Source organism: Solanum stenotomum, chromosome 10 (genome assembly GCF_019186545.1).
Source record: "Solanum stenotomum isolate F172 chromosome 10, ASM1918654v1, whole genome shotgun sequence".
Lineage (NCBI taxonomy): Eukaryota > Viridiplantae > Streptophyta > Magnoliopsida > Solanales > Solanaceae > Solanum > Solanum stenotomum.
In genome coordinates, this window is record NC_064291.1 from 48,446,243 (window position 1) to 48,467,396 (window position 21,154).

Sequence of the window (21,154 nt, forward strand, 5' to 3'; positions counted from 1 at the left end):
TTATTGTGGAGGTCCAAAATTGGATGTCAACAGGAGAACCTTTTATCAACATCACGGACATCAACTATATAAGTCTCTAGCTGATTCCTAAGAGTAACCATTACAGTTTCACCAAAATCATCAGGATATAATTCAGTCATTCTCAATATGTTCTTGATGTCAAAACTAGAAAATGAGTCAACTGGATTTAAGCAAGCAACTCCAATAAGCAAATCTGTTCTAACCTCATTAAAACGATCATTGAGTTCTTGAAGCTGCCAATCAATAATCTTAAAAAATACTTCCACACGATAGTGATGTGAAATAGTATACTCAGCAACTTTACATCGAGATCTTCCAAAATTAACATAGAACTCATCAAAATTAGGTATCAAAATATCATACTTGACACAAAATGCAGACACATTCTCGATAAGTGAATCCCATCCTTCATTCCTTAAATCTTGCAATCGTTTCTTCACCACTTTAACAAGTAGAATGGCATTTGCAATATCTTGTTCTTTCTTTTGTAAAAACTCATTAACTCATTTGTGATCGCTAAAATATCTCTCATTAAATGCAATATGAAAGCAATCTCAAATGTTTGACAAACTTTAAGATATCCGGTTGCCTTAGCTTTTTCTTCAACAGATTCAGAATCAACAACAATAGTATCAAGAACATCAGTAATAGAGCCAAACATACTAATGAAATTGTTAAAAGATTTGTAATGTGAACCCCACCGAGTATTGGCAGCTCTAGCAAGACCAAGTTCTTGATTCAATCCCTTACCACTTTCAACCTCACCCATATCAAGTGCCACTTGAACTTTTTTTGCTTGAGATTCTCAAAGTTCATCCATACGTTTAAAAGAACCTCCCACTACATTTAAGACATTAGAAACCAACAATACAAGTTCTCCAACTTGAAGGCATTTTTTAGATACCCTAACAAGAGTTAACTGAAGTTGGTGAGCAAAACAATGAATTGCATGAGCTGATTTACTTTGTTGTTGAATCAAAACTTTAAGGCCACTTAAACGCCCTTGCATGTTGCTAGCTCCATCATAGCATTGCCCCCGTATAAAAGATAAACTCAAAGAATGTTGCGCAAGATAGTTAACAATAGCTTCTTTCAAACATAAAGCACTAGTATCATGAACATGAATAATTCCTATGAACCTTTCCACCACATACCCCTTTCTATCAACATAACGCAAAATAATTGTCATTTGCTCCTTACGTGATATATCACAAGATTCATCAACTAACAATGAAAAATAGTCACCGTTTAGATCCTCCATAATAGCTTTAATGTTTCAAGCTTACATGCAGTGACTATATCTTTTTGAATTTTATGAGAAGTCATCTAGTCATTTTTTGGAGCCTTTTTCAACACAAGTTCATCAATTTTATCACACCGTTTCGCATACCATGAAAGAATTTCAAGAAAGTTACCTTTGTTTAGCGATGATTCATCTTCATGATGTCCACGAAATGCCAATCCTTGATTCAAGAGAAGTCTCACCACTTCAATTGAAGTCTTTAAGTGAATTTTGTGCTCAAGCTTGGTTTGATTTGATAGCTTAACAAATGCGGCTTGAATTGATTGTTCTTGTCGCATTAGATCTTCACACTTCTTCTTTGTCTGATTGTGAACACTGTTTGACTTACCAATATGCGTATCTAATCTTTTCTTTTTGTGCCAACTCCTGAACCCTATACTTGAAAATGTTTCACCTCCACCTTGATGAATGCTTTCATCTTGAAATAAATAACAACACAAACAATAAGCTGCATCTTCAGTCACACTATACTCCAACCAATCATGATATTTTTTAAACCATTTGCGATTAAAACGGCGTTTTAATCCAAAAAGATCACTTTGAGGAAACTCGCGAATTCGAGGTTGATGAGGACCTCTTTGGATATATGCTCGTCTAATCTCATCACGTTCATCCGGATGATAGTCTCGAATGGGTATTCTTTTCTTTGGATCTGCCGGTAAAGAATCCAAATCTACCCCTTGTTTCAATCTTTTAGCGGAATGATGAGTTTCTTCTAATTGGTTCAAGTTTTCTTCCACTTGAGGAGCATTTTGAGCGGATGAACTTGATTGTGGCAACTTGGAGGATATAGGAGAGAAAAATCTCTTCATTTGATATTCAACTTGTATTACCAAATTAAAATTCTAATTAGAAAGTAACTAAACAAAGCGTTGTTAAATAAATGGAATTTCAATTAAATGATCTTGCAATTTGCATTGCTTAACTTTAATAAATTGCAATAGCATCTTATTAACTTGACATTACTATGTCGAAAGCATTCTCCTCAAGTTAGATCAATAAAACAAAAGACTACAATTTAGACAATGCCCTTTTATGAGGCTAACATCATACATATCTAACTATACTAAACAATGTTAATACATTTGAAAAAAAATTACATTGACTTATGAATATTGAGACGGTAAATAACAAGATGGACGAAAAACTAGGCTTCAATATAAACTAAGAAAATAAAAGAATATTATGAATGATTTCTCTTCATTCAACATTTAACAAATAAAAATAAAATATTAAACAAAATAATTATAACCTTAATTTCATAATCGAATACATAGAAATATACCTAATATTATTTGTAATTTTTTGTTGATTTTAGAATGATAAGGGATTTTTTAGTTGAAGAAATAAAAAATAACCACAATAATCATATATGTATATATAAAGACTAGAATCAAGAGCGAAAAACGTACTTGTGCGAGATTTGAGAGATGAGGAGAGTTTTTTTCCTTCAACAAAAAAATATACTCAAAATTTTGGGGGGAAAAGTAAGAGAGGTTCAAGAAGATTTCAACAAAGAAGAAGATAAAAGAGTTTTTAGAATTGAGAATAATAGGGATTAGTGCCTTTTTGGTTGAGTTTTTTTTTTAAAAAAAAAAAAAACTAAAAACAAAAAGGACAAATGTTGTTGACTATTGGACTTTTAAATGTAAAAGTAAAAAGTTATTCTACTTTTTATAGTCCCTAAGTAACTAAAAGGACAAAAGTTACACCTACTTTGAGGACAAAACGTGTGTTGAAGTTTATATATATAAAAAAACGAATTAAAACTAAAATGTGGCTATAGGGATTTGATCCCGGGTTGGCTGGGAAAATTGAACCTCCTCAACCACTCGGCTAAGCTTCAAACTTGTACTAGTGGGTTCAAAATTTAATATATACATATAAAATTTTAAAACTGATTAAATATACATATATATACAGTGTTATTTTTCAACGAAGTGGGTTCATATATATATGAACCCACTTGAACCACTGTAGGTCCGCCCCTGATGTAGACAAGCATTGTAACATTGAAGATTAGTAATGCCACACTTGGTAATACAAGCGTTTGCACATCTTTGAACATCAGATAATCCTTTTGCATCTAATACCATCATCAATAATATTATAATAACAAAACTTAATCCCAACTTTATCATAAACTTCATAATATAAGTTGATCCCAACTTTTGTTTAGTAGTAGTAATAATTGCAAGAATTCTTAGATAAAGAGATTAGGGTTAAGCTGGTCTATTTAAGCTATAAGATTATGGAAAGCAGCGTGAGCAAATCTCCATCTCACTGCATCATATTACATTACACTAAGAATATTTTTTAGCGGTAATTAATTAACGACAATGGATAAAAGCTTAGTTGTTGTTAAATACTTTATTTTTAGAGGCCATTAGCTAGGGGTGTGTATCGGTCGGTTCGGTTCGGTTATAAGTATTATCGGTTCGGTTTATCGGTTTTCGGTTTTTAAATATGCTAAACCGATAACCAAACCAATAAGATATTTGTTATCGGTTTTTGGTTTATCGGTTTTAGGTCTTTAATGGTTCGGTTTTCGGTTTAACCAATAAGAAAATGCTTTCAAAACAAATATATGACTTATCCAATAATTTGACGCGATACGCATACATCGAAATAATTATTCCAAACGGGACAACAAGGACCAACTTGTTGTATTTTGGTCATCACAACAAAGACTTGGTTAATTTTCGATCACCATAATATATATAAAACGAGGTCCCCATTATGCAATAAAGAGAATCAAATAAAACCAAATAAAAAGACAAAAGTCAAAACAGTAGCAAATGAGGCCATGCTTATGGTAACTAAATGAAGTTCTTACGTTATTTAAAAAAAAAAAACACACACACACACAATTTGAATTCCTAACGTTAATCAAATTGCAGATATTTACAATCGTGCAAAAGCTAAAATTAGTCAATTATAAACTAACTAAAGTAAATAAGTAATACTAAAAGGTAAAACCTAAAGGTTAAATAACTAAAAGTAGAGAGAAGAGTTAATTGTTAAGCAGTGTTAATTATTGCGTAGGGTTTTATATATTTAGTCTAATATACTACTAATTATATTAATATTTTTTTAATATATTATATATATGTATAACTAAAAATTAAAATAGTAAATTATTATATTCTTAATGGGTTATCGGTTAACCCAATAACCCAATATTAAAAACCAATAACGAACCGATAACCCAATAATTTTTTTTTGTAAAACCATTAAATTACCGTTATCCCAATAACCCAATAACAATAAACCAATAACACTTTTTTCGGTTCGGTTTTTGCAAACACCCCTACAATTAGCTAGGAGTCTCTGTAAATGTCCATAAAGTCTATAGCGATATTGGACCTAATGATAGTTAACTAATGTTGGTAAAGGCTTTAACACTCTTTGTTATTGCATATTTATTGTCGCTAAATATTGTTTTATTATTGTAGTGTTAATTAATTGGATAATTTCAGTATTTCACACTAATCTCCCTTATCTTTGTGATATTATGTTTATCTCTCTGAAATTATCTCTTAATTAGTTATGTATACTTCAAGTTACCCCATGCCCACCACCCGGTTGCCATTTTTATTTTTGTGGATCTCTTTTCTCTTGTTCTTATCCTATATGTGAAAAACAAAGTGTCCCTCGTTGATTAAGGAATTAGCTTCTTATATTGAATTGTCTATTATTAGTTTGTAAATAGCTAGTGAAAGAGAGTGATCTTACGCACACAAGAAATGGACTTGCAAGACAAGACAAATTGATTGCGTGTCCCTTGCATGCAAAATATATGTGTCTATTGCAATATGTAATCCAAGGAAATACGAAGAACGACGAAGACGTGATACATTATATTGGATTGAGGTGGATGAAATAGATGCTCGCAAGTTGCATGTATCCAGTACTGTCCTTTCTTATGCATTGATTTAATTCCTCTTATTGTTTCTATTACTTTGGTTATTCTTTGTATTTGTATTGTCGATACTAGGGATATTCCCTTGCTCATGTTCAATTACTATCACTAGAAAGATACACATTACCCAACTATCTCTAAAGGGAAGTATGCGCTCCATGGTAGCCTTTGAAGACTTTTTTTCTCTTGGCGTAGGTTAGTGCTTTAACGTACGTCGGACTGAAAAATGCCTCGAGGGCGGAAGAAGAAGGTGGTTCTAGAAATGACTGGTGAACGAAGCAAGAGGGACTCAATGACTCTGAATGCTGAGCTACCAACAGTGAGTGTGGAGGGGGGGAGGGCCTGGAGAACTGGCAACCGCTCTCGATGAAGAAGACTCCAGAGACGGGATGCAGCAAGATAGATTTAGGGCATGTGAATGCTATTAATGTGAAATCTACAAATATAGAAGGACATTCGATTAGACAACTGACACCGAGGAAACTGGAGCTCAATCTCAATATTGAGAAACCCCAAAGGTGGAGTAATATGTTTTCTAGTAACAAGTTAGCAGCAAGAGGTACAACATTAGGGTTTATCCCTCCTAATATCCAGAATGGTGAATCATTTGCGGCCTTAAAACATCAGTGGACAATGAAATAGCAAAATGGAAGTCGACACTCATACTTTACATAATGGGAGAATCACCTACATTTGCAGCTCTGGAGCGTTTCATGGCGGCTCAATGGAACTTTGTTGCCAAACCCAAGGCCTTCTACCACAATGATGGGTATTTTTTTATTACATTTTGTAGTATGCATGACAGGGATAATGTATTGTCTTCAGGACCATATATGTTCAGGAATAAGCCAATGATCCCTAAAATGTGGACACCAGAATCTGATTTTGGAAAGGAGATTTTGCAAACAATCCCATTGTGGGTTAAATATCCTAACCTACCATTAAGTTGTTGGGGAGCTGACTCGCTGAGTAGAATAAGCAGTGTCCTGGGGACTCCTCTATTTGCGGATGAATGTACAAGCAAAATTGAGCATATCTCTTTTGGCCGAGTGCTAATTGAAATTGATGTCACTAGGGACTTGAAGAGAAACACTACAGTTCTGGATCCCAATGGCCGTACATTTGAACAAAAAGTAGAGTACGATTGTGAACCAGTGTACTGCGCAAAATGCTTAGTAGTGGGGCATAAATGTTCACCTGTGATTGCTAGTAAAACAAATCCAATAGCTGCTAAACCAAGGGCTCCAAAGTTGAAGCAAGTGTGGCACAACAAAGAGAGAACTATTGTACCTGACACTATGTAATGGCCTTGATAATCGGGTGGGAAAGCCAAGCAACCAGATTTGTATGGAACTGCAGTCCAATGAGCAAAATGACCAGGGGTTACTAAATCCAAGCAACCAGGACAATACTAATTAGGAAGTGACGCCATGGCAACTAGTGACAGATAAATCTGGTAGTAAAGGCTCACACTATGTGGACAAAGCTACCAAGATCACAAAGGGTACTTTCAGCTCACTAACGGATAGGGGAGATATGTACCAAAGCTATTATGATATACAGGGGCAGCGGAGAGATATGATGGAGCCTGGAGGGTGCCAAGTCAATACACCCCAATGAAGATTACCTCTTGGAATGTTAGAGGCCTAAATGGGGTCTATAAGCAGAAGGAGTTAAAGAATTTTTTGAATAGTAAGGATATTGTTCTTGTAGCTGTAATCGAGCATAGATTTAAGGTAAATAGGATCCCAACGATCATGAAGAAAATTGCTAATAGGTGGATATGGTGTGATAACTCGAATTATAGCAATAAGGGTAGAATTTTAATTTGTTGGGATCCAAATAGAATCAGTTTCGCAGTCCATCATATGACTGCACAACTGATTCATGGGAGTATTGAGATTAATAGGTTGAATATCAATTTTGATTTTACAGTTGTATATGAATTGCACACTATAACTGAAAGGAAACCTTTATAGGATAAGCTAAGAAGTATACATAGCACATGCCAAGGGCCTTGGCTAGTTATGGGGGATTATAATGTTGTTGCGAGTATAAATGACAGGCTTGTTGGGAGTCCTGTATTAGAGGTTGAAATGGCTGACTTTAAAGAATATCTACATGACACTGGAACGGTAGATTTAAAGCAGGTTGGTCGTAATTTTACATGGACCAATTCCCGAGTTAACTCAGATTTGATGCATCACATGACTCAAATTGAGGTAATGGTCATGGATCCAGGTGTTTCTGATCATTCACTGTTGAGTGTAGTGTTCCAGCAGCAAAGATGTAGATCAACCAAATCGTTTAAATTCTTGAATTGTCTTGCTGATCATAAAGAATTTATACCACTTGTGGAGGAAACATGGAGGTGTAATACACAGAAGAGAGGTATGCACGGGGTTTGGATGAGACTCAAATCCATAAAGCAAAGACTTAAGGAGTTGAATACTAAGGAATTTTGAAATGTTGCTGAGAAAATAAAAACTGCTAGGACTTGCCTTGCAGAACTACAAGAAAGTATGAGAACTGATCACCAGGATGTAGCTTTTGCGCACGAGAAGGCACTAAGGGGTGAGGTGGAAAAATGGAACTTGGTTGAAGAGAGTATACTTAAACAAAAATCAAGGGTAAATTGGTTGAAATTAGGGGATGAAAACAACTCATTTTTCTTTGCTAACATGAAGAATAGAGTGGCACAAAATAGCATCAATAAGTTGGTCTCACTATCAGGAACTATGTTACAGAAACAAGAGGAAATTGAGAAGGAGGTTACCTTGTTCTATAGAGGCTTGCTAGGCACTGCTGCAACGCAAATCTCTGCTATTAACCCGACCACTATCAAAGAAGGAACAATCATGCATAGAGAACACCAGTTGAGGCTCATCCAACCTGTCACTAAGGAGGAAATACATAATGCTTTATGGGCTATAGGGGACAATAAGGCTCCGGGCTGTGACGGCATGAATGCATATTTTTTTAAGAAGGCTTGGCAAGTTGTAGGGCCTGATATCCAGGATGCTGTGATGGAGTTTTTCAAGTCAGGTATTATGTATCAACATATTAATTGTACTAATGTTACTCTGATTCCAAAGATTCAGAACCCTTCCAAAGTAACTGAATTCAGACCTATAGCCTGCTGCACCACTTTGTAGAGTTAATATCTCATATGGTCACTCAACTTGGAATAGTTCACTTAGAAAGTCACTCAACTTTGAGTTATTCACTTGGAAAGTCACTCAACTTTGTTTTATAATACAAAGTCACTCAAATATTGGTATTTCACTTAGAAAGTCACTCAACTATTGATAAATCACTTAAAAAGTCATCCAACAAATTTGAATAATCTATTCAATAAGCTTTATTGAAATCTAATTTTTATTTTAAACTATTTTTAATAAATAATAAAATGTCTATTTTAATTATCTTATTGACTCACTCCAATTATTTAACTTACAATTTTTTTTAAAAAAAAACGTACATCAGCATAGACGAATTGATTATGCTGAAAAATGATCCAAAAAAAGAAGAAGATTGGAATTGAACGGAAGTAATTAAAAAAAAACGCACAGTAGCATATAGCAATCTTTTATTACTTTTTAAGAAAATAGTTTTAAAATATTCAACAAAATTTTATAAAATAATTAAAGAGCATCTTTCTGTTAAAAAAACAGTTTAAAACAAAAATTGTATTTAACAAAATCTAATGAAAAAATTATTTAAATTAGTTGGGTGACTTTCTAAGTAAAATATCAATAGTTGAGTGACTTTCTAAGTAAAATTACCATAGTTGAGTGACTTTTGAGTTATAAAACAAAGTTGAGTGACTTTCTAAGTAAACTATTCAAAGTTGAGTGACTTTCTAAGTGAATTATTCAAAGTTGGGTGACGTTCTGAGATATTATCTCTCACTTTGTACAAGATTATTTCTAAAGGCATTATGAATAGACTGAGAGGTGTGATGGATTTGCTAATTGATAATAATCCGTCAGCTTTTGTACCCAGTAAAGGTATAGTGGACAATATTATCCTTAGCCATGAACTGGTGAAGCACTATGGAAGGAAAGGAATGTCCCCTAGGTGTATGCTTAAGATTGACATGAAAAAGACCTACGACTCAGTTGAGTGGATATATTTAAAACAGGTCCTAGAAGGTTTAAATTTTCCTGAGACATTTGTGCACTAGATCATGCAATGTGTATCCACAGTTTCATATTTTATCCTGGTGAATGGTAATCCTACTCTACCCTTCCCTGCAAAAAAAAGGCCTAAGACAAGGGGGTCATTTATCTCTGTATCTCTTTGTGCTAGTAATGGAATATTTCACAAGAATTTTGAAGAGGCTTAAGAGAAGTCCAAACTTCAATTTCCACCCAAAATGTGAAAAACTCAACATTATCCAACTAAGTTTTGCAGATGACTTGTTGTTCAGTAGGGAGGATGAAGGGTCTGTTAAACTAATGTATGAGTGCTTCTTGGAGTTCTCACAAGCTTCAGGGTTGCAGGCCAATCATGATAAAAGTTTCATTTATTTTGGAGGGGTACCACACGGGTATCAGGAGGCTATACTTAATACTCTGGGATTTGTAAAAGGCGAGCTGCCCTTTAAATACCTCGGGGTACCTTTGAGTTCCAAGAAGCTTATTGTCACCCACTGCTTGAAAAGATACTAGGGATAATTACTTCATGGACAGCAAAATTTCTCTCTTACGCAGGTAGGATCCAACTTATTAAGAGTGTATTGTTTGCTATTCAGATATATTGGTCACAAATTTTCTTAATACCCAAAAAGGTCATTCAAATGATAGAATCTGTATGTAGGAAGTACCTCTGGACTGGACGCACCAACTTATCAAAGAAGGCACTTGTAACGTGGGAAAAGTTGTGTCATCCTAAGGTTGCCAGAGGGATGAATCTCCATAGGTGGAATAAGACTGCACTTTGCAAGCTCTTGTGGGTCATATGGGTACATACATACTATATAAAATATGGATGCATATGGAAAGCTAAGTCTAAGCAGGCTTCATGGATGGTGAAAAAAATCCTAAATGCAAAGAAGTATTTGGATGCTATTGGCAGGACTGAACCAGAATTGATGAGGCAAACTAGCTTTTCTATCAAGAAGGTTTATGTTCTCATGGGGAATGTAACGCCTAAAGTGAACTGGAGGAGACTTATATGTAACAATCTGGAATGTCCAAAGTGGATATTCATATTACAAATTGTTATCTTGGAGAGGTTGCTTACTAGAGATCGATTAATGCAATGGGGTGCACTGGATTCAGCTTCATGTTCTCTACGTAACCAGGTTAATGAGAGTCATAATCATTTGTTCTTTGAATGTACTTACTCAGGGTGGATCTGGAGCAAGCTGCTACAATGGCAGGGTATTTCTAGAGGTCCTTGTACTTGGCAGGAGGAGAAAAAGTGGGCAATTACACATGCAACTGGACATAGCATACAAGCAGAGATATACCAGATGAGTTTAGCTGGAGCTCTATACCGTATTTGGCTTGAGAGGAACTCCAGGGTGTTTTCTGAAGGCCGAAAACAGGCGGGAACCATGGTGCGACAAATTATCCAGGAGATCCATGTTCGAGGATCCATGAGGATCAAGCTAGCAAAAAAGTTAGATACTATGAATGTCTATCCATAGGTTCGTCAACCTTTGTAATTGTAGGATAGGTTGTTATCCAGTTGTGAGGCTTGCTGCTCCAACTAATCAAGAGTTTTGTACAAACATTCTACTTGGTAAATAATAATACACATTAATTACCAAAAAAAAAAAAGGTCTCAAAATTGAATGCACCTAAAAAATATTATAAAACGTCTAAACTTAAAAATGTAGGCCAAATTAGATGAATTAGCGGACCAAAAATAACAAATTTAAGCAATATTCTATGTATTCAAAAATTGAATGTGTCATTTTGTATTCAGAAAATTAGGCAAAATTTATGGAAACGTTAGTAGCGTTAGTTCCCATGTTATAAGCATTGGGTATATGGACACTTTATCACGCTTCATTAATTTCCATAATAATCTTATTAAAAAAATAACTCATTAAAAGAAAAGTGTTCTTGACCACATACTTGATTTCTCATTCTAAACACTTAATTGAAGCCGAAATTATTGAGGTCAAAGATCTAATCGATTTTTGTTGAGCAACTTCATGTGACTGACAATATAAAAGTAGCTCGTTGAACGATTGTCGGGTGGCAATAATATTGCATGTAGATGAATATGACATATATCTACAACTATTATACAACAACAAACAACAATAGATCCAGTAAAATCCACTAAATGAGATTTGGAGATAGTAGATTGTACGCAAACCTTACCACTACCTCATGGAGGTATTAGATACGTAATTAATTTGATATAACCACATGTTACTTAAGAATAAAATTTATTGCCTATGTAAGAGTAAAATCTATTACCTACATTTTATCTTCTTCGAACCTCAATTGTGCGTTGCTCCAAAGACGTCACACCTCACTTATGATCCTCTTTGGATCACACTACTTATGAGATTATACTAGATATATTATTGGTGTTAATTTTACAATGTATCTATTTTTGTATTTTATTTCATTTATGTAATATTATAAACTTAGACCTTATATTGTTGGTGTATGATATTAAAAAATGACAAAAAAACTATTCAATTTATTTAAATCTTAAATTAATCTTTAAAAATATAATATAATGCAATATATTATTTAATGATAATTAAGTGAGATTTCTTATTAAATCAATCTCCACCTATAAATTTGCCAACCGATATAAATTTTTAAAAAAATCCCAACAAACATGAATGAAAATTCAAACTGCACAACTTTGAAGCACATTATAGTTATAATTTTAATAAATATTATAATAATAACTTGAAGTCAATATAGTAAATACATGAACTTCAAATTTCGAATCTAATTCAGTCTGTTCTCCGCTTTTTATTTACCTAAAGAAGGGAGAAATGAGCAAACAGAAAGTGAACAAATGGATCTATAGAAGAAGCTTAACACAACGATGTAGACAATCATTGTAACATTGAAGATTAGTAGTGCCACACTTGGTAATACAAGCATTTGCACATCTTTGAACATCAGAAAATCCATTTGCGCCATCTAATACCATCATCAATAATATAATAACAAAACATAATCCCAACTTTATGATAAACTTCATGATATAAGTTGATCCCAATTTTTATTTAGTAGTAGTAATTTGCAAGAATTCTTAGATAACGAGATTAGGGTTAAGTTGATCTATTTAAACTATAAGATTATGAAAAGAAGCGTGTGCAAATCTCCATCTCATTGCATCACATTAGGTAATAGGATAATTTGAGAGATCTTTCTTCTGATTTGATTTTATAATTTTCATTGCATTACATTAAGTACTAGGATAATTTGAGAGATCTTCCTTCTAATTTGATTTTATAATTTTCATTGCATTACATTAAGTACTAGAATAATTTGAGAGATCTTCCTTCTAATTTGATTTTATAATTTTCATTGCATCACATTAAGTAATTAATAGGATAATTTGAGAGATCTTCTTTCTAATTTGATTTTATAATTTCCATTGCATCACATTAAGTAATAATTAATAGGATAATTTGAGAGATCTTCCTTCTGATTTGATTTTATATTTTTTATGATATTACGTTTACTATTGACACACGTGATTTGGGTGTATTTCTCACATTTTGTCATTAGGATTTGAGTGTTTATTTGTGTAAGTTTTAAATAGTAAAAATATCTACTTGTGTACTGATAAAGTTAAAGGTTATAGTTGTTAGCTAAAGTTAAGTTTAGGGTTATGTTTATGTATCAATATGCCTTTTATTTTTGTGAATCTTTTTTCTTTTGTTCTTTCTTGTCATATGTGAAAGACAAGGTGTCTCTCGTTGATTGGGGAAGAAAAAATTTTCCCTTCCTACATTGAATTGTCTATTATTAAATTTGTAAAAAGCTAGTAAAAAAGAGTGATCTCGTGCGCATAAGAAATGGACTTGCAAGACAAAATAGATTGATTGCCCCCTTGCACGCAAAATACATGTGTTTATTACCGTCTATAATTTAAGGAAATAAGGAGATCGACAAAGACGTAGCACATTGTATTAGATTAAGGTGGATGAAATGGAAGCTTGCATGCATTTAGTGTCCTATCTTATTGTTGTTTCTTTTACTTTGGTTATCTTCAATATTTCTAATGATCGTATTAGGAATATTCCCCTACTTTCTGATCATTTTCAATTACTATCACTAAAAATCTACCCAACTATTTCTAAAGGATTTTATGCGCTCCACGATTTTCTTATTTTCTTATGCTATTAGGTCTCAAAACTTAATTTAGCTGTGTCCTAAAAACAAAATTCCGATTATAAAATGGCTAAACTGTAAAATGTTGGCTAAAGATGAATTAGCAGACCAAAAATAACTATTTGTCAATTTCATCCATGAATCTTGTATAGTAACAAATTTATATATTTGGACCACTAATTTTATGCTAGAGATCGTTTTGATGAACAAAGTTATCTAATAATTACGTATTGGTGAGATTCTCTAAAATTAATCGAAATGTGCACAAACTAATTATATGAATACCACAATTAGCATAACAAACAAAAATTGAAGCTATAACTAGAAAAATTATAATAAGAACAAAAAAAGACAATTATTATTTAAGCATCCTCATTTGTAGTATCATCACAGAGTGTATTATAAACTCTATGATGATCATAAAATATCTAGTTTTCTCTAGCTCTTATTTTCTTCATGCTTGTTAATTAGTAGAGGTTTGTTACCTCATTAAAATTACTAAGGTAAGGCCTAGCCCCCCTTGCTTGTACTCTTCTCTTTGAGATCCTTTTCATTTTATTAATAAAACTAGCCCTAGGCACATCTTGCCTAGCGGACTATTGAAGAAGAGTAGATTAATGAATTACTACAAGAAAGACAAATATTGAATGAAGAAAGTTAATATATGTCATTCAATATGCATTTTATTCAGAAAATGAGGCAAATTTATAAAACAAATTCGAATATTAAGTAGCTATTCATAAACTTCAAATTTTGATTTCGATTTGATCTTGACTCCCCACAAAAGGTTTAACACAACGATGTAGACAAGCATTGTAACATTGAAGATTAGTAATGCCACACTTGGTAATACAAGCGTTTGCACATATTTGAACATCAGAAAATCCTTTTACATCTAATACCATCATCAATAATATAATAATAACAAAACATAATCCCAAATTTATGATAAACTTCATTGTAGAAATAGATCCCAACTTTTAATTAGTAGTAGTAATTTGCAAGAATTCTTAGATAAAGAGATTAGGGTTAAGCTGGTCTATTTAAGCTATAAGATTATGGAAAGAAGCGTGAGCAAATCTCCATCTCATTGCATCATATTACACTGTACCATAAATAATCTTTAGCGATAATTAATTAACGACAATTGATAATAGCTTAATTGTCATTAAATATATGTTTTTAGAGGCAATTATGACTCTTTGTAAATGTCTCTAAAGCCTATAGCGACATTGGATCGATGGCAATTATATTAATGCTAATAATTGGGTTTTAACATTCTTTATTAACGTGCATATATATTGTCGCTAAATATTATTTTTTTAATTGTAGTGTTAATTAATTAGATAATTTCACACCAATCTCCCTTTTGTTTGTGATATTATGTTTATCTGCCTGAAATTATCTCTTAATTAATTATATATACTTCAAGTTACCCCACCACCGGGTTGCCATTTTTATTTTTGTGGATCTTTTTTCTTTTGTTCTTACTTGTCGTATGTAAAAGATAAAGTGTCCCTCGTTGATTGGAGAAGAAAATGTTTCCCCTTATATTGAATTGTCAATTATTAAGTTTGTAAAGAGAGTGATCTTGCGCATACAAGAAATAGCTTGCAAGACAAGACAAATTGATTGCATGTCCCTTGCACGCAAAATATATGTGTCTATTGCCATCTATAATCCAAGGAAATAAGAAGATTGACGAAGACGTGACACATTGTATTGGATTGAGGTGTACAAAATAGAGGCTCGTATGCATCAAGTGTCCTATCTTATGCTTCGATTTAATTCCTCTTATTGTTTCTATTACTTTGGTTGGTCTTTGTATTTGTATTGTCGATACTAGGGATTAGGGGTGTATATGGCCGGGTTGGTACGGGTTTTTCAAATATCAAATCAAACCATTTGTGTCGGATTTTTAAATTTATAAACCAAACCAAACCAATAAAATTCGGGTTTTTCAACCTCGGGCTTTTTCGGATTTTTTCGGGTTTTTCCGGTAAAATATTCATACAAACTTACAATTTACTTGTACTTCAAATATTTCTTTAGTCCTACCAAAATACAATTATCTAAGATGTTTCTTAAAAATATAACACAATATGATATGGTTAATGACACTAAAATATCCAACAAAAATAATAATAATAATGAAATCGCGTAAAACAAATATTGCAAATTAACAAGTCATAATGAAAATGATCATAATTTAAAAGTACTAAATCATGCTAAAACTAAGTTTAATAAGTATTAGTTACATGACTAAATATTAAAGGAAATTAAAATTAGAGTATGTATTTTAATTGTCTAAACCAATGTAAAACTAAAGAACAAATATTCAATATTATTGTCATTCTTAGTGTTGAATTGATTTTCTTTTTGCATTAGTATTAATTTGATTTGATTTAAGCGTTATTATAATTACCAACATCTGTGGACTATAATCTTTATTGGCCCATTCATAATTCTAAGTTTCAAACTTGAAATAATCTATTAAAAGACAAAACTATGAAAAAGTATAAGAAATATTTAAAAATTATATCAAAGTAAATATTTTTATGTATAAAATAAAATTTTAAAATTATATATATAATGTCGGGTTGGTTTGGTCTTGGGTTGTTTGTTTTTAGTTAAAACCAAACCAATCCAAATATAGTCGGGTTTTTTTTTCAAAACCAAACCAAGTCAAACCAAACCACTAGTCGGATTTTATTTTCGGATTGACTCAATTGGCGGTTTGGTTCGATTTTCTGTTCGATTTGCTCATGTTTAATTACTATCACTACAAAGATATCCATTACCCAACTACTTATAAAGGAAAGTCTACACTCCATGATTTTCTTATGTTAGTAGGTCTCAAAATTGAATGCACCTAAAAAAACGATTATAAAACTTCTAAACTTTAATACGTAGGCCAAATTAGATGAATATAATTATCGGACCAAAATAATAAATTTAAGCAATATGCTATGTATTCAGAAATTGAATGTGTCATTCAATATGCATTGTATTCAGAAATTGAATTAGGTCTCAAAATTGAATGTCATTCAATATGCATTGTATTCAGAAAATTAGGCAAAATTTGTGGAAACGTTAGTTGCGTTAGTTCTCATGTTATAAGCATTTGATATATGGACGCTATATCACGCTTCATTAATTTCCATAATAATTTTATTAAAAGAAAAGTGTTCTTGATCTCACATACTGGATTTTTCATTCTAAACACTTAATTGAAGCCAAAATTATTGAGGTCGAAGAATCTAATCAACCTTTGTTGAGCATCTCATGTGACTGACATTATAAAAAGTAGTATGTTGAACGATTGTTGGGTGGCAAGAATAATACATGTAGATGAATATGATATATATCTACAACTATTATACAATGATTGAGTATTGTTCATGTCACTCTCATTGAGAAGAGCCTTGTTTAGTAGAAAACAAGCACACATCATGCAATTCTTTAATTTTTGAAAGTATATATAATCATATAAAACTACTATAACAACAACAATATACCCAGTGAAATCTACTAAATGGGATTTGGAGAGGGTAGAATGTACGTAGATCTTACCACTACCTCATGGAGGTACTAGATACGTAATTAATTTGATGTAACCACATGTTACTTAAGAGTAAAATCTATTGCCTATGTAAGACGAGTAAAATCTATTGCCTACATTTCATCTTCTTCAAACCTCAGTTGTGCGTTGCTCCAAAGACGTCACACCTTACTTATGATCCTCTACGGATCACACTTATGAGATTATATTAGATAGATTGTTGGTGTTAATTTTACAATGTATCTTTTTTGTATTTTATTTCATTTATGTAATATTATAAACTTAGTCCTTATATGTTGGTGTATGATATTATAAAACACAAAAAATGATTCAATTTATTTAAATATCAAATTAATCTTTAAAATACAATATAATGCAATATATTATAAAATGATAAGTGACCTGGAACATTAACTCATGCACAATACGTGGTCAAACAAAAGTTTTCATATTAAATCAATCTCCACCTATAAATTTGCCAACCGATATAATTAAATAAAAAATAAAATAAAATAAAATCCCAACAAACATGAATGAATATTCAAATTGCACAACTTTGAAGACATTATAGTAATAATTTTAATAAATATTATAATAATAACTTGAAGTCAATATAATAAATACATGAACTTCAAATTTCGAATCTAATTTATTCAATCTGTTCTCCACTTTTTATTTACCTAAAGAAGGGAGAAATGAGCAAATGGATCTATAGAAGAAGCTTGACACAACGATGTAGACAATCATTGTAACATTGAAGATTAGTAGTGCCACACTTGGTAATACAAGCATTTGCACATCTTTGAACATCAGAAAATCCATTTGCGCCATCTAATACCATCATCAATATTATAATAACAAAACATAATCCCAACTTTATGACAGACTTCATGATATTAGTTGATCCCAACTTTTATTTAGTAGTAGTAATTTGCAAGAATTCTTAGATAAAGAGATTAGGGTTAAGTTGGTCTATTTAAACTATAAGATTATGAAAAGAAGCGTGTGCAAATCTCCATCTCATTGCATCACATTAGGTAATAGGATAATTTGAGAGATCTTTCTTCTGATTTTATTTTATAATTTTCATTTTATTTTATTAAGTAATAGGATAATTTGAGAGATCTTTCTTCGGATTTTATTTTATAATTTTCATTGCATTACGTTAAGTAATAGGATAATTTGAGAGATCTTCCTTCTGATTTGATTTTATAATTTTCATTGCATTACATTAAGTAATAGGATAATTTGAGAGATCTTTCTTCTGATTTGATTTTATAATTTTCATTACATCACATTAAGTAATTAATAGGATAATTTGAGAGATCTTCCTTCTGATTTGATTTTATAATTTTTGTGATATTACATTTACTATTGACACACGTGATTTGGGTGTATTTCTCACATTTTGTAATTAGGATTGGAGTGTTTATTTGTGTATTTTTTAAATAGTTAAAATGTCTACTTGGGTACCGGTAAAGTTAAAGGTCATAGTTATTAGTTAAAGTTAAGTTTAGAGTTACGTTTATGTATCATATGCCTTTTGTGAATCTTTTTCCTTTTGTTCTTTCTTGTCATATGTGATAGACAAGGTGTCTCTCGTTGATTGGGGAACCAAAAAATTTCCCTTCATACATTGAATTGTCTATTATTAAATTTGTAAAAAGCTAGTAAAAAAAGAGTGATCTCATGCGCATAAGAAATGGGTTACAAGACAAAATAGATTGATTGCCCCCTGCATGCAAAATACACGTGTTTATTATCGTCTATAATCTAAGGAAATAAGGAGACCGACGAAGACGTAGCACATTGTATTAGATTAAGGTGGATGAAATGGGAGCTCGCATATCTTATTGTTGTTTCTTTTACTTTGGTTATCTTTAATATTTCGACTGTATTAGAAATATTCCTCTACTTTCTAACCATTTTCAATTACTATCGCCAGGGGCGGCTCAAACCCATTGGTGGCCTAAGGCCAAAATCAAACTAGAGGTCTTAAAAAAAATTATAAATGTTTTTATTTTAAATCTATTTTTCTAGCTTTTTGAGATGCAAAGTTGTTAATAATTTTTGTGTAGTCAATCTCTTCTAATAATTCCTTTTCAATTGATAATATAGCCAAACCACTTAATCTTTCTTGAGACATTGTCGATCTTAAATAAGATTTTATTATTTTTAATTTTGAAAAACTTCTTTCGGCTGAGGCGACTGTTATGGGAATTGTTAACATTATTCTATAAGCAATGTAAGCATTTGGAAAAGAATCAAGTCTTTTTATTTGATTGAGTATCTCAATTAGAGTATTGTCTTCTACTTTTATGATTTCCCTTAACACTTTTAATTCAAAAAATAAGTCTAAACCGTCAATATCGGAGTGAGTATTATGTTTTAAGGAACATTCAAGATTAAGACAATTTTTTTAAAAATTCTCATCATCTAATGATCTCAATTTTTTCCCACTAAATAGAAAACCAAAAATATTTTCATATACTTCAAATTGTTCAAATCTATTTTGAAGTGAAAAGATGGCTTGGTCTACTATGTATAAGAAGTAATCAACTCTAAATGATTCTTCAAGAGATCTTGTGATTTCATTATCAACATTTTCATCAAATTGTTTTTTTCTATAAATTATACGTTTTTTACGAAATACAGGTTCATCTCTAATGCAATTTCCTTAGCCGAAATCATAGCACTTGTAAATCCTTCTTCTCTATATGTTTTAAAAAAAGAAACTAAATCTCTTAATTGATCTATAGCGACATCAATATGCATATCTTTTGATTGTAAACTTTTGCTAATTGAATTTACAGCAAATAGTACATCATACCAAATAGTCATACCCAATAAAAATTCAAAATTTTCAAGCTCAAAAATTGCTAAACAATTAGCTTCACTTTTTATTTTTGGATCATCACTAACTTCTTCTAATTTAAATAAAGCATCTCTTATTTGTGGAGTTTGAAATCTTATTGCTTTAACACTTTCAATACTACTTTCCCACCGTGTTTGTGACAATGATTTAAGAGTTAAACTAGGTACACTATCTTTTAAAATTTTCCACCGCTTAGTAGACGAAGAAAATAGTGAATATATACGTTGTACCACTCCAAAGAATGATATAGCTTTCGTACAAGAATTAACCATATCACAAAGTACCAAATTTAGATTATGACAACCACATGGTGTATAAAATGATCTAGGATTTATATCAAGAAGTCTTTTTTGCACTCCTTGGTGTTTTCCCTTCATATTAGACCCATTATCATATCCTTGTCCTCTTAAATTATCAATATCAAGTCCAATACATTTTATTTCATCTAAAATAACTTCAAAAAGACCTTTTCCACTTGTATCATCCACTTTTAAGAATTCTAAGAAATATTCGGTTACATTTATTGGAGTTGTCGAAATATCTACACTCCGTATTATAAAAGACATTTGGTCTTGATGACTTATATCTGGCGTGCAATCAAGTATGATAGAGAAATACTTTGTTTTTATAACTTTTTCAATAATCTTGTTCTTAATTTCACTTGCCAATAAATTTATTAATTCATTTTGAATATTATGTCCAAGATAATGATTATGAATTTCATCATGTTTGATTCGTCGAATATGTTCTTGCATAATTGGATCAAATTCTGCAATCATTTCAATAAGACTCAAGAAATTTCCGTTATTTTCTTGATAGATTTTTTCATTTTTCCCCCTAAATGCCAAATTATTTCTTCAAGAGTTTTTATGACGGAAATAATTCTTGACAATACATTTTTCCAATGTTCTCTATCTCTATTAATTTGGTCTTGAATGTTTTTATCGATTGTTTTATTATTACGCAATCTAAATTCTAAATCAATCCATGAACTCATATTAATAAATGTTGGCTAGTTGTTTCATGGGTTCTAAGCTTAGTAGTAAGATTTTTCCAATCTCTACTACCTTCATTAGCTAACTTATTATTCTTTGCATTAAAGGTCGTATTAAATAACTTACAATAAAAACAAAATACCTTATTC

General features: G+C 31.7%; 2 protein-coding genes across 2 annotated transcripts; one reads left to right on the forward strand and one right to left on the reverse strand.

Annotated features, from left to right (window-relative positions):
- Positions 1-26: 26 nt before the first annotated feature.
- On the reverse strand, positions 27-790 carry LOC125843104 (uncharacterized). The gene is made up of 2 exons (XM_049522329.1): positions 593-790; positions 27-503 (listed from the first exon to the last, which is right to left on the reverse strand). Exons 1-2 carry the CDS (start codon positions 788-790, stop codon positions 27-29), a joined length of 675 nt encoding a protein of 224 aa, XP_049378286.1.
- Positions 791-5,920: 5,130 nt separating this feature from the next.
- Positions 5,921-6,550, forward strand: LOC125843105 (uncharacterized). The gene has a single exon (XM_049522330.1). It carries the CDS (start codon positions 5,921-5,923, stop codon positions 6,548-6,550), a length of 630 nt encoding a protein of 209 aa, XP_049378287.1.
- Positions 6,551-21,154: the final 14,604 nt, after the last annotated feature.

Excerpts from the sequence above, each read along its gene's own strand:
- LOC125843104 (XM_049522329.1), bottom strand. The coding sequence starts at position 790 with ATGGGTGAGGTTGAAAGTGGTAAGGGATTGAATCAAGAACTTGGTCTT. Across the intron at positions 504-592 it reads AGGCAACCGGATATCTTAAA|AAAGAACAAGATATTGCAAA; the intron begins GTTTGTCAAACA and ends TTTTTACAAAAG.
- LOC125843105 (XM_049522330.1), top strand. The coding sequence starts at position 5,921 with ATGGGAGAATCACCTACATTTGCAGCTCTGGAGCGTTTCATGGCGGCT.